This window comes from Myotis daubentonii, chromosome 19, assembly GCF_963259705.1.
Source record: "Myotis daubentonii chromosome 19, mMyoDau2.1, whole genome shotgun sequence".
Classification (NCBI taxonomy): Eukaryota; Metazoa; Chordata; class Mammalia; order Chiroptera; family Vespertilionidae; genus Myotis; species Myotis daubentonii.
In genome coordinates this window covers 7,629,414-7,642,752 of record NC_081858.1, presented here as the reverse complement: position 1 = coordinate 7,642,752, position 13,339 = coordinate 7,629,414, and the positions used below count along the sequence as shown (strand labels likewise).

Genomic DNA, 13,339 nt, shown 5'->3' with positions numbered 1-13,339 from the left:
CACCCAGAATAAAAGCATGTTGGAGAGTGAGTGCCAAGGCATCAGCTCACATCTCACACACTGCATTAGTTGTCTGGCCCGAACATCGAGATCCTGGTGGAGGCTCTAGGAGGTGGAGCTTCCCAGAACCGTGGGTGAATTTCCAGCTCATGTCTTTCTCGGGGCATGCTCACAGGCATGGGCCCAGCTCTCTGCACGCCCATCAGACCTGCAGCACAGAGAGAAAGAGAAAGACAGAGAGAGGCTTAGCAGAGGAGCAACAGAGCTGAGGCCCTTCTGTGCCTCAGTTTCCTCACCTGCAAAATGGTGTGGGTAATAGTGCCTGCCCCATAGAGGTGCTGTTGTTATCATCGTCACAGCTGCAGGGCACATCTGTAGTATGTCCATAATCTCATTGAAACCCACCTATAACATGATGAGGGAGGGTACGATTCCCATTTTATTGATGAGAACACTGAGCCTTACAAAGAGAACATTATTTGCCCAGGGTTCAATAAATGAAGAAGCTTAGATTCAAATGCAAGTCTGTCTGATACTAATGGCCATTAGCATGCAGTGTGACCTTGGGCACCTTACCTCTCCAAACATCAGAGCCTCGTTTATAAAGTGGGGATGAGCAACGCTCACTGCACAGGACCATGAGATACAGAGAGTAAAGAGCTTAGCACAGAGTCTGGCTCATCAGTTTTCCTCTTCCTTCTCTTCCTCCCTCCTTTATAGTGTTGGCCTGTGCTCCCTCCTTTCTTCTGCTTCCTCTGTGAAGCCTGTTATGGACTCATAAAACTGGAGGGGACTTTAACTAATGATACTCTAGGCCAATCTCATCTTTTAACCCTCAAAGGAACTGAGGCTCAGAGAGGTTAAGTTACCCACCTAAGGTCACACAGCAAGTTACTAGCAGATTCAGGAACAGGACACAGATGTCTGATTCCCAATTCAGTGCCCTTCCTACTGCTCATATTTATAAGGTTCCCAGAGTGAGTAGAAGGAGCTGCTGAGGGTCCGTGATCATACGTGAGCATCCTGACTCTCCGAATCCTCCCCACAGCCTCATATTTCTGAAGCCCAACCTGGAGACCCTGGACTTCTTCGACCTGCTGTGGATCGTGGGGATCGCAGACTTTGTCCTGAAGTACATCACTATCGCCCTCAAGTGCCTCATCGTGGCCCTGCCTAAGATCATCCTGGCTGTCAAGTCCAAGGTAGGCACTGGCTGCGGCCACCGGGCAGCCCCAATCACACACGCAGGGGAGGAGGAAAGAATGGGTGTGGGCAGAGCTGATGTCATCATATCAAATGGACAGAGCCTGAGCTAGTAGGTCCTGTCACTCACCGCTTACAGCTCCTTGAAGCTGAGCATGGTTCTTTGTTGTCAGCACCTGCCTGTGACACCTCTACTCCAAGTGCGTTTCCTGAGTTTCATTGTTTAAAGCTGTCCTTAGTGCAATTTGCATCTGAGTTTCACCTGAGAAAGGAAAGACAGCCTGTTGACATGCCCTGGTTGTGTTTCTCCCATGGAAGGATGGCTCTCAGAAGTTTTGACGCTTTGTGGCTTTGGGAGCATGTTTTGTAAAGGGAACCAAGGCTCATGAGGAAAGGGCTCTGTGATTGATTAGTGATGTCTGCTGTGGACATAGGATGGGAAGTGATGGTAGTGATATTTTGCAGAGTACCCTTGGGGAAGGCCTGTAGACAAATGTTGGGTGGAAGAGTTCTTATACAGGGATAACCATCATAATTCAGAGGACTGAGCAAGGCTGGCACAAAGCAGCACCTTTAGGATATAATTATTGCCAATGCCTCTGCAAGAAGATGCCAAGCAGAGGCAGATGGACTCAACAATCTCTGAAGACTCCTGCTTTTCATGCCATCTTTTCAACTTCAGAAAGCTTCGAATTCGGTGGGTGGAAAAGCAGGTTTACAATCGGCCGTCCATCTTGAGTGACATCTGACCAAACCCATTGGCCAGGTGTATAGGGAAACCACACTCCGTACAGCTTCCATAGTGGGCTGCGTGCTGCCCTGTCTCCTGCCCATTACACCTCTGATCCTTCTGCCTTAAAGACCCTTTTCCTTACACATGTCTTGACTAACTCCTGCTCCTACAGATCACAGCCTCTTAGAAATCTTACCTTCAGGCTAGGGATGGTGCCCCTACTGAGGACACTCAGCACCCTATCCTCCCCCTATCCCGGCACTCACCACCCTGACTGTAATTGCTTGTTTAGTTGTCTGCCTTCTCTGCTTGAGTGTAACCTCTGTGACAGCAGGAAATGAATGCATCTAGCTCGTTTGTTGATGGATCACCAGTATCTGGTATGTACTCGGAAGTGTTCATTGTATGTACGCATTATAGTTGGGTGGGTGGATGGATGAAGTAGGTGCTGAATAGGAAGGTTGGTGGATAAGATAGATGGGTGGGCAAGTGATTGGATGGATGGATGGATGGATGGATGGATGGATGGATGGATGGATATTTGGATGGATGGATGGATGGATGGATGGATGGATGGATGGATACATTGATCATCTAGTCAGCTACACTAACTCTTACCATCGCATCTTGTAGCAGCAGGGAAAGCTTATATCTACTCTCAGCTCAGCTCAAATCTCTTGTGTTTGGTAGGTGTTCAAACGCCTCTGTCACAAAGATGCAGAAATCCACAAGGCAAAGTAGTACTAATTTCTCTGTGCTAGAAAGGACCAAAGAAATCTGGCAGCCAAACTAATAATAATAAAGACAGCTAAACATTGCTGAGCAATTACCAGGAGCCAGGCAGCATTAGGCAATGCCATTTGTTTGAGTACTATTTGCTGGATGCCATCTATATGCCAGGCAGTGTTCTGGGAACTGGGTATGCATCAGCAAACCAGGTAGACAAAAACCCATGTACTCGTGGAATTTGTTGCTTAATCTTAACACACCTGGGAGAGAAGATGCTGTGAATATCGCTTTTGAGAGAGCAGAAACTGAGTTAAATAACTTGCCAAAGATTGCAAACCTCATAGTAACAATACTGAGAGCATTGGGAGCCGCTAACGTGGAGTCAGCCCTGTGTATGGGCCAGGAAGGCTCGAACTCATTTCCTCCTGACATCTATCTCACAAGGCAAGTGCTGCCATGTTGTGGGTTTCTTTATGGAGGCAAAATTCTCATAAAATGTACCAGTAATCATTTTAAAGTGTACCATGCAGTGGCAGTCACTGAACTCACAGTGTCGTGGAGCCACCACCACTGCCTGGTTCCAAGACTTTTTCATCACCCCAAAAGGGAACCCTGCACCCATTAGCAGTCACTCGCCCTCCCCACAACCCCCGGAAACCCTCAGTCTCCTTCCTGTCTCTATGGACTATACCTGCTCTGGACATTTCCTATAAATGGAATCAGATATTATACGATCTTCTGTATCTGCCTTCCTCCCTTTAGCATCATGTTTTCAAGGTTCACTCACATCGTAGCCTGTGCCATTGCTTTTGGGGGGTGAATAATATTCCATTATGTGGCTAGACCGCCACTTGTTCATTCATTCCTCTCTCAATCAGCATTGACGTTGTTTCCATTTGGGGGCTGTGGTGAATAATGCCGCTTTGAACGTTTCTGGACAAGTATCTGTTGGAACACGACTTTCCTGGGTTGTGGAAATGCGGGGTTTTATTTTTTTGAGGAACCACCCATCCACTTTCCACAGCCGCTGCGCCATTTCGCACTCCTGGCAAGCGCTGTTTTTACCCCCATTTTTCAGAGGGGACAACAAACACAGTGAGAGATTAAGGGAGCAGCCCAAGGCCACACCGCTTGCAAGTGGCCAGGCGAGGATTTGAACTCGGGCGTCCGACTCCAGACCCCCTGCTCTGGGTCGCTAGGCAGCACCCCTCCCATCTCAGTTCCCTGGGTTTGTTAGGGAAGTTCCGCAGCGCTGACCGAGGAGTGGCGTCCCCCTGCACCATCTGTATAAAATGTCCTCAAGTTCACGCCGCGGCTACCTCACTTCCTTCTCCTTCGAATGGACACCTCTGGGGGCGAGGGGCGGGGCTGGGGCCCGACACCTTTCCCTGCTCCACCGAGGTGTAGGCGACAGTTATTAATGTCCCCTTGGCAACCGTCCAGCTCCCTTTTTCTGATTATTATTATTTTATTCGGCGAGATTAATGTGCCAGGTCAGAGCATAATCCAGCCTGTAGAGAGTGATGTGAATAGTCTTCTCAAGATAAATTGCAGGCTTGGAAAAGGTTCACAGCCTCTCCTTGCCTGTCTGAGTGCTCTCCCCAGTCCTCATCCATCCTTGTCTGGACAGAAGAAAAGGACGGGTCTTCATTGGCAGCTGGGGGGGGGGGGGGGATGAACACATCTGTCAGGGACGCCTAATGGCTCACAGCACAGATGCTCTTTGCCGCGCCTCCACGCCGTCCGCTGAGAGGGTGGGTTGGTTTTTAATATAATTATCAAACTGGAAGGGCTTCTGGTATTTGGGTTTGCTTGATGGTCCCAGGGTCCCTGGTGCGTGAGGCTGAGCGAGCCCCCAATTCCCACATGCCTTGGGACACCGAGTCCTCTCACACCTGAGCCTCCCAGGAGAGCCGTGGCCATTGGCCGGCCAAAATGGGGGTGGGGGGTGAAGACTGCTCATCTTCAGCTTCAGCCCCAAACCATCACACTGGCTAGGGGTCTAGAGCAGCCACTTGTCATTATAAATCCAGGTAACTTATATAACTCATACGTCTTGGCCCGGCCTGATCTGGCTCCTACCCGCTTCCCCGACCTCATCAACCCATGACTCTCTCCCTGGCTCACTCAGTGCACCCAGCGCCTTCCTTCTCAGGCCCTTTGCACTTCCTGCTCCCTCTGTCTGGGGAAGTCTTCCCTGTGCTCCATGGGCATCTCCTGCCCATCAGTCAAGCCTTGTTCCAAAGCCATTTCCTCTGAGACCCTGTCCCCTCCCAGGCCACCCTGTGGAAAGTGGTGGTTGCCAGCCTGCATTATCACACCGCCATTTGATTTATTAGCACGTACCAGTATCTGAAATGATCGGATCGTTCTGTGTTTGTTTTCTCTCTCCCAGCTAGGATGTGGCCTCCTGAGCATAAGGACCTTTAGGTCTGTCTTGACTCCCAGGAAATGCACAATGGTTATGATGGGCTGAATGGAGAGCCTTGCGTTAAGTGATCAGGGGGTTAAAACCAGGCCTGCTTCCCACCATGTAGAGTTCTCCTTGGCCTCCTGTTGCTCACCAATGCCACTGATGTGACTGAGGACCTGTTTGCTTACAGGGGCCAATGCTAGACCCTGCGAGTGTAAAAATGAGTAAGATGTCACTCTAACCTTCCTCATCTCCCTGTATTCTTTGTGAGTAAAGCTCATTTTAATATTAGCCTAACCCAAACCTAGTTAAGAAGGCAAATCTCTTGTCCCAGCATCATATACTCCAACTCCTACTCTAAATGGTAGCAGTAATTAAAAATTTAACTTGTCCACATTGCTCCTTCTTTTATTAAAATTACTCTTGGACCAGAGTTCTAGAGCTGCTCTGTTCCGTACAACAGCCACCAGTCACCTGTGGCTGTTTAAATCTAATTTTAATTAAATTAAAAATTCAGTTCCTCAGGCCCTAGCTCAGTGATGGCGAACCTATGACATGCGAACTCATTTTTTTGGTTGATTTTTCTTTATTAAATGGCATTTAAATATATAAAATAAATATCAAAAATGTAAGTCTTTGTTTTACTATTGGTTGCAAATATCAAAAAATTTCTATATGTGACACGGCACCAGAGTTAAGTTAGGGTTTTTCAAAATGCTGACACGCAGAGCTCAAAAGGTTCGCCATCACTGCCCTAGCTGGTTTGGCTCAGTGGATAGAGCATCAGCCTGTGGACCAAAGGGTCTTGGGTTCGATTCCAGTCAAGGGCATGTACCTTGGTTGTAGGCTCCTGGCCCTGGTCAGGGTGTGTGCTGGAGGCAACCAGTCGATGTTTCTCTCTATGTTTACATTGATTGTTTCTCTCTTCCACTTTCTCTAAACTCTCCCTAAAAGATCAGTGGAAAAATATCCTCAGGTGAGGATTAACCAAAAAAAAAAAAAATTCCGTTCCTCAGTTATATCAGCCACATTTCACATGCTCAAAAAAAAAAAAATTCCGTTCCTCAGTTATATCAGCCACATTTCACATGCTCAACAGCTGCACATGGCTAGTGGCTACCATGCTGGGCAACACAGAGAGAGAACATTAACATCATAGAACATTCCATTGGACTGCACTGTTCTAGAACATTCTCAGGGCAAGGTTGTTTCAACCTCCCAGAGTGTGGGTAGCAGGCATCTGTCATTCTGTGCATTTCTCAGGCAGAGAACAATAAAAGCAGGCACTTCTCTAAGAACTTTCAGGTGGATCGATAGTAAATGGAGACACACAGCAGAGTGGAAAGAACACTCACCTTGAGTCAGCAAAACTAGGTTCGAACCCTGGCTCCTGGACTTCTTTCCTGTGTGACCTTGGGCAAGTGACCCCCCTCTTGGGAGCGCTCAGCTTAGATGTTACCTCCTCCAGGTCCCTTAAGGCAGGTATGGGGAGCATCTGTCCCGCGGGCCATGTAAGGCCAGGGAAATCATGTGGTCTGGCCCTGCCGAGGCATTATGGGTAAGTTAATTAAATGTTTGACCAAATGTAGGCTAATTTTTAAGTTGATAATTTTTCGTGGCTCATGAATAATCTTATCTGTCCAAATGAATTGCCCTTGGCAGAAAAAAGGTTCCCCACCCCTGCCCTAAGGCAACAAGGCAGCCTGCAAGGCCTCTTATGACCACATTCATCCCTAGGATTTTTTGTTGTTGTTTTCTGTTTGTAGTTTTTTGTTTGAAGTTTGTAGCCAGGTGATATAAACTAATCCCTAGAGAAGTGCTGAAGTCTGAAATGGCAAACAGTCTAGGACAGTGGTTCTCAACCTCGGCTGCACGTTAGAGTCACCTGGGAATCTTTTTAAAATCCTGATTTCTAGGCCTCATCCTCCGGAAATTCTGTTTCTTTGTGATGGGGTGGGGCCACAACATTAGTAACAAAGAAGCAGAAGTTCCCGAGGATAAGGCCCAGAAATCAGGATTTTAAAAAGATTCCCAGGTGACTCTAACGTGCAGCCGAGGTTGAGAACCACTGGTCTAGGAGCTGCCATTTATCAGCCTGTGCCCGTGTCAGGCATCACTAATCTATCATGGCCCTGCTTCCCCCAAATTCACCTCTCTCAATGCAGCAATCCAGGCAGCCTCTACTAATCAGTGTCAGAGTGTAAGATGAAGCCTAAGCCTTAACTTCAGTTCTTCCTTGTAGAGAAAATGGGCCGTTCTGGCATCTGCAGAGCTCTGTGGCCTCTCATGGATTGGATGAAGCTCACCCAGATTATCAAGGGTGATCTCGTTAAAGTCAATAGATTATAGACGTTAATCACATTCACAACATAACTTCTAAGCAACACCTGGATTGCAAAACTGGATACCACAGCCTAAACTGCAACATAGAAACTAACCATCACAATCCCCCATTAAACAAGATGCCGATTTGGGGGTCTAGGCCCGTGGTCGGCAAACCGCGGCTCGCGAGCCACATGGGGCTCTTCGGCCCCTTGAGTGTGGCTCTTCCACAAAATACCACATTCGGGCGTGCACATACAGTGCAATTGAAACTTTGTGGCCCGTGCGCAGAAGTCAGTATTTTGTGGATGAGCCACACTCAAGGGGCCAAAGAGCCGCATGTGGCCAGTGAGCCGCAGTTTGCCGAGCCGCAGTTTGCCAACCACTGGTCTAGACCAAGGAAATATTCATTTAGTCCAATTTAATGACATTTTTAAAAGAAACTGTCATTAACTAGTTGCTGAATTTGATCAAAAATCATTTGATTTTTTTTCCTCCTTAGAGCTGTTCATAGGAAGTACTAGATTATTAGATTTTCTATTAAGCTTTGCATTCTTGGAACAAACCCCACTTGATCATGATGTATTATCCTTTGATATGCTTCTGGATTCTGTGCTATGATTTCACTGAGGACTTTTGCATCAGCTGTTATAAGTGCTCCTCTCCCTTAGTATGTGACTTCCCATCACTTTCACTTACATCTCATTGGCCACCACTTGGTCACAGTTGCTGCGTGAAGAGGTGGGGAGCAGCCTCTTATAGCTGGGTGCCAGTGGACCTGAGCAAAAATCAGGATGCTTCTTTTGGAGGAGGAAGGGAAGAATGGACATTAGGAAGCACCAAGAGTCTCTATCCCAGGACAGTTTGTAGATGAGGGACTGGAGGCCAGGAAGGTTCGTTCACTCCCCCAGGGTCACGCAGCAAGTCTGTGCCAGAGCTCTGACTTAAGCTGGGTCTTCCAGATGCCGAGGGACCCATGATAATAATATAAAAAATATTCTACGATAATATCTATATATATAAAAGGCCAGTATGCTAAGTGTCCATCCAGCCAGTAGCTATGACACGCACTGACCACCAGGGGGCAGACGGTCAATGCAGGAGCTGCCGTGATGCGCACTGGCCATTTACAGAGAAATGGCACCGTGGACTTGGTGCCCACAAAGCAACACTTGGCTTCCCCCAAGTGGGATACAGGCCCCGCCACCACCCCGGAGTGACACCCCACCAAATCGCAGCCAACGATGCTGAGACCTCATGGCACAAAATGCGGCCCACAGCCCAGCCAACCCAGGAAACGTTGGCTGTGGGCGCCAGGTAATGATATCACATAGCAACGCCTGGCTTCCTCTCCCTAGCAACTAGCCTCCTTGGAGTTTCTTCAGCCCAGGAACACGACTTGCTTTATAGCCAGGTAGAAGCATTTTACACTTTAACCAAATGTCTGTGAAGCATATTCCCGTGCCTCATCTCATTTGATCCTCACAGAAGTCCTGGAGTAGGTGATAGGAGACTAGGTGGAATCCTATTTTCTTTTCATTAGCTGGAAAATGGAGATTTAGAAAGATTAGAAACTTGACCTGACTAAAAAGAAGTAAGAAATGGTGGACCTTGAAAATGACTTCAGGTTTTCTTAGTGCACAGAATATAGTCAAACACTGCTGCAGTTACATATTTTACCCTTTGTTCTCCCTTCATGATCTACAAGAATAATCTGCTTCATGTTGATATTTACTGCTGTGTTGCTGACAATTACCTGAAAGAGAAGTTGGGGTGTTTCACTGGGCTGGAAAAAGTTTAGCTAAATCAGAAAGCAGGCTTAATTAAGCAAGTTTATTCTATATATATAAAAGGCATCATTGATTTGTGCATGTGTGCTCTCACTGGCACCAATTGCACACATGTGTTTCCATCTGTCATTGTCAATTGTGAATTTGGTTGACGCTTCTATTATAGAGAAAGGGCGAATAGCGATGTTAAAACGTTTCTTCTAATTAATTTCCTTTCAATGTGCATGAATTCGTGCACCGGGCCACTAGTAGTAGAATAATAACAAATAGCTAATGTGCTTGGTGCCATTCTAAGTGCTTCACTGACGTGAACTAATTTAATCCTCACAAGAGCCCTATGAGGTAGATATTCTCATTGTCCTCAGTTTGCAGAAGAGGCACAGAGAGGGTAAGTGACTTGCCAAGGACACACAGCAGGTAAATGGCCAGGCTGGGATTTGAACTCCAGCAGTCTAGTCCCCACTCTGGACTGCTATGCAGTCCTATCTGCCCATCTTTCCCCACCCCTGCCCTCCTCACTCGGTTACCCCAACTCAGATGGCAGCAACACTACTCCCTGTGTGGCTAAGGGACAGTCAGAGTCACTCCTCACCAACCCAGGCACCACACGCCCTCACCTCCCAGGCCCTGCGGTCCAGAATCTTCCCTGCTCTGCCCCTGTCTGTTGCAGGGCCGTACGTACATCATTTTATGTTGTTGATCTAGTTTTGTTTTGTTTTGTTTTTCCCTTCACTGCGTTCCCTGGGAGACTCTCAAAGGCTACATTCTGCCTCCAAGGGATACAGAAGGGACAGGGCCTGAGCGGGCACCTGGGATTTCCCAAACCCCAGCTTCCGCCTGGTTGGGGGTCGGGGAGACTTTGCATTATTTATTTATTTATTTATCGAGTTCTGCTCAGTTCCACACCCCCCAAGCTGTTGCTCCCCACTGGGGAAGATGAAAAACGGCTTCAGACAATGGGAGACAAGGTTTGCCACATGGCCCCCTCAGTTTAATTTCCTTTAATTCATTTTATATTGAACCAAATGATACTGTTTGTTTTTAATGGCAAACACTCAGCACGGAGGAGGGGCGGCCAGGCCTCCTCCTGGGGAAATTAGGAACACAGCTGCTATTTAAACTCTCCGGCCACCCCCCTCTCCCCAGCACTGGGCCTTGCAAATCACTTTCCAGGTTGAAAGATGATACCTTTCACCAGCTCAGATGGTCACAGTGGAGAGAGCTGCCTGCCCCCCTCCACCCCTCTTAGGGTGGCCGCCCATCCCAAGGCCCGCCCTTCTCTGGGAATAAATGGATACGAAGGACCAGGACCCACCAGGCCCAGGGATCCATGGCTGTTCTCAGAGCCCCTACTTCCCTGCCCATCATTGATAGTCCTGGGAAGGCACCTGGAACCTCTCCCAGGAGCAGAGAGGTTGAGAGCATTCATTCATTCATTCATTCAGCACCTGGGAGCAGCATCCCGGGTCAGTCTGCATTTTAACCAGGTTCAAGTGCATGTGAAAGCTGGAGAAGCTCCAACAAGAGGACAGGTCTCCCACTCGGGCTGTGAGGTGCCTGGCGGTCCAGAGCGCCTTGGACGCCTGAGATAGACCAGCGTTCTTCCAAAGTCCGCTTTGGGCTCAGGGTGGGCAGAGTCAGTCTAAGTTCCCTGCAGGTCAAGAGAACTTGAATGTGTACACCGGCCCCCTAGGCAAAGGCTGGAGAAATTCACAAGGCTTTGGCCTGGCTTTGAAGGGGGCCGAACCATGGTAATTAATGCCCACTTTAGACAGTCTAGAGCAGTGATTCTCAACCTTGGCTGCACATTAGAATCACCTGGGAATCTTTTTAAAATCCTGATTTCTGGGCCTCATCCTCCAGAAATTCTGTTTCTTTGTGATGGGGTGGGGCCACAACATTAGTAACAAAGAAACAGAGTTTCCGGAGAATGAGGCCCATAAATCAGGATTTTAAAAACATTCCCAGGTGATTCTAATATGCAGCCAAGGTTGAGAACCACTGTTCTAGAGGCCTCTCCATCCCTCAGAGGCGAGGCTACACCCCTGCCCTCTTGACTGTTAGATCCAACAAGACCTTCCTAGTCGACAGATGAAGAGTCAAGCCCCAAAGTTACCAGTTTCAGGTCTCATGATTTAATCCAGTCATGTGTTCATTCTACAAATATTTATTGGGCAACAGTAGAGTGCCAGGCATCCTGCCAGGCATGGGAGCTACCCAGACCCAGGGCTTTCCAGCTCAGAGCTCAAGTCCAGTGGGGCTGCAGTAGAGAAGCAGGCACTCCAGGGCCCTCTTGGAAAACAGAGAAGGAGCACTTAACCCAGCCCCCAGCAAAGTCTTCCTAGATAGGGTGACCTCGAGACTGAGTTTTAAAGGATGGGTGGGAGTTAGTCAGGCAAAACGAAGCCAAACGGGCATGCCAGGGAGAGGGGACAGAAGTGGGAAGCGGTTCGACGTGTGCGTTTTTCCAGACAACTGGTGAACACCTCCAAGGGTGACGCCTGCCATGCTCATGCTTAGGCACCGTGGCACCTGGTAGGTGTGGGTTATTCTCAGATGAACAGGTGATTGGTGTGAATTTGCATACGGGGCAAGGGAGGCAGACCCCAGCTCCTGGCTCTCAGACACACCCAGCCGGACCGTTCCCACCACACTGCGGGGGACGCGGTGGCCACCCCTACTCTGGGTGCTGTGGGGAGTCATTAGCCAGCTGAGCAGTGATTATTTTGCTCTTCTCCAGCTGAATGATGAGGGAGGCAGCCAGGCTCCCTGAGGCGGCCTCGGAGGCGGCCCTCTCCCCGAGTGGGGGCTGGAGTTGTGCTGGGGCGGCCACTCTGCAGTTCTCTCTTTCACTGCTGTGGGAGGGGCTGTCCTGTCTCATCTTTCCCCCAGGTGTTCCCCTGTCCCTGGGGGGAAGGAAGGGCCTTGGAACTGAGATTTGGCTCAAGGGAGCCCACTGCTTACATTTCCAAACTTTCAGCTTGTCCATCAGGGTTCCAGAGTTGGTTAGAAAGAGTGTGGGCTCCGGAGGCAGGCGCATCCCAGTTTGAACCCTCGCTCTGCTCTTTCCATCCGGATTGTCTCTGGCCAGTCACCTCCCTGCTCTGTGCCTCGGTTTCCTCGTCTGTAAAAGCCGTAATGTTGTCGACCTCTCAGGTTGTAGGGGAGATTTGAGGTGAGCTAAAAAACAAATCCAGACAGTGCAGATGGAGGTGCATACAGTAGCCCCCCTTATCCACGGTTTCCCTTTTTGCCGTTTCAGTTACCCGCAGTTGGTGTGGTCCAAAAATGTTAAATGGAAAATTCCAGAAATAAGCCATGAGTTTTAAATTGTGTGGCGTTCTGAGTAGCATGATGAAATCTCTAGCCATCCTGCTCTGGCCAGCTGGGGCGCGAATCATCCCTGTCCAGCGTGCCCATGTTGTAGACACTGAGTAGTTGTCTTGGTTATCAGATCCAGACCGAGACCACAGTCACATCACTTTTATTACAGTGTATTAGTATAATGGTTCTATCTTATCATTGTTGTTAAGTTTCTTACTGTGATTAGTTTTTAAATTAAACTGTATCATAGGTGTATATGTTAGGAGAAGACATCGTGTACATAGGGTTCGGTGCTGTCCACTGTTCAGGCATCTGCTGGGGGTCTGGGAACGGATGCCCCGTCCGTGGGGTGGGGGGCTACTGTAGATGTTTTTCTTTCTGTGCCTTCTCATGACCCTCACGGGTCAGGACTCTGCTGGAGGTTGCAGATGGGGTGTCGGCGATAAAACCAGGCCATGTTGCTCAGCGGCTGAGAACTCATTAAGGCTTGGCCGACTACTGGCTCTTCTTTTCGGGGCCCCGAAGTGCCAAGGTCAGACCTACTGACCTGCATGTGCCCGACCATGGTCTAGGTTTGAATCTGGCTTGGCCACTCGCTGTGTGTCCTCAGGGAAGTGAGTTCACGGCTCCGAGCTTCCATTGCCACATCTGTGTGTGGAACTCTAGGTAACAATACCTGTGGCAAGGAGGCAGCCAGTGAGAGGCGAACGAGGTCATGGATGTAGAAGGCTAGCACAGGGTGTTCGGTGCCTGCTAAATCTTTGCTGTAAAGACAAGCCCTTTCCTGCCTTCAAGGGACTGAGAGAGAGGTGGGGGAGAGACACA

General features: G+C 48.8%; 1 protein-coding gene across 2 annotated transcripts in view; it reads left to right on the top strand.

The window, feature by feature from the left end:
• RNFT2 (ring finger protein, transmembrane 2) overlaps positions 1-13,339 on the top strand; it is a 51,858-nt gene that overhangs the window by 15,014 nt on the left and 23,505 nt on the right. For both annotated transcript variants that reach the window (XM_059676442.1, XM_059676440.1), the window contains exon 7: positions 1,049-1,202. In XM_059676442.1, the coding sequence (XP_059532425.1) occupies positions 1,049-1,202 (154 nt within the window). The remainder of the gene's footprint in view (positions 1-1,048; positions 1,203-13,339) is intronic.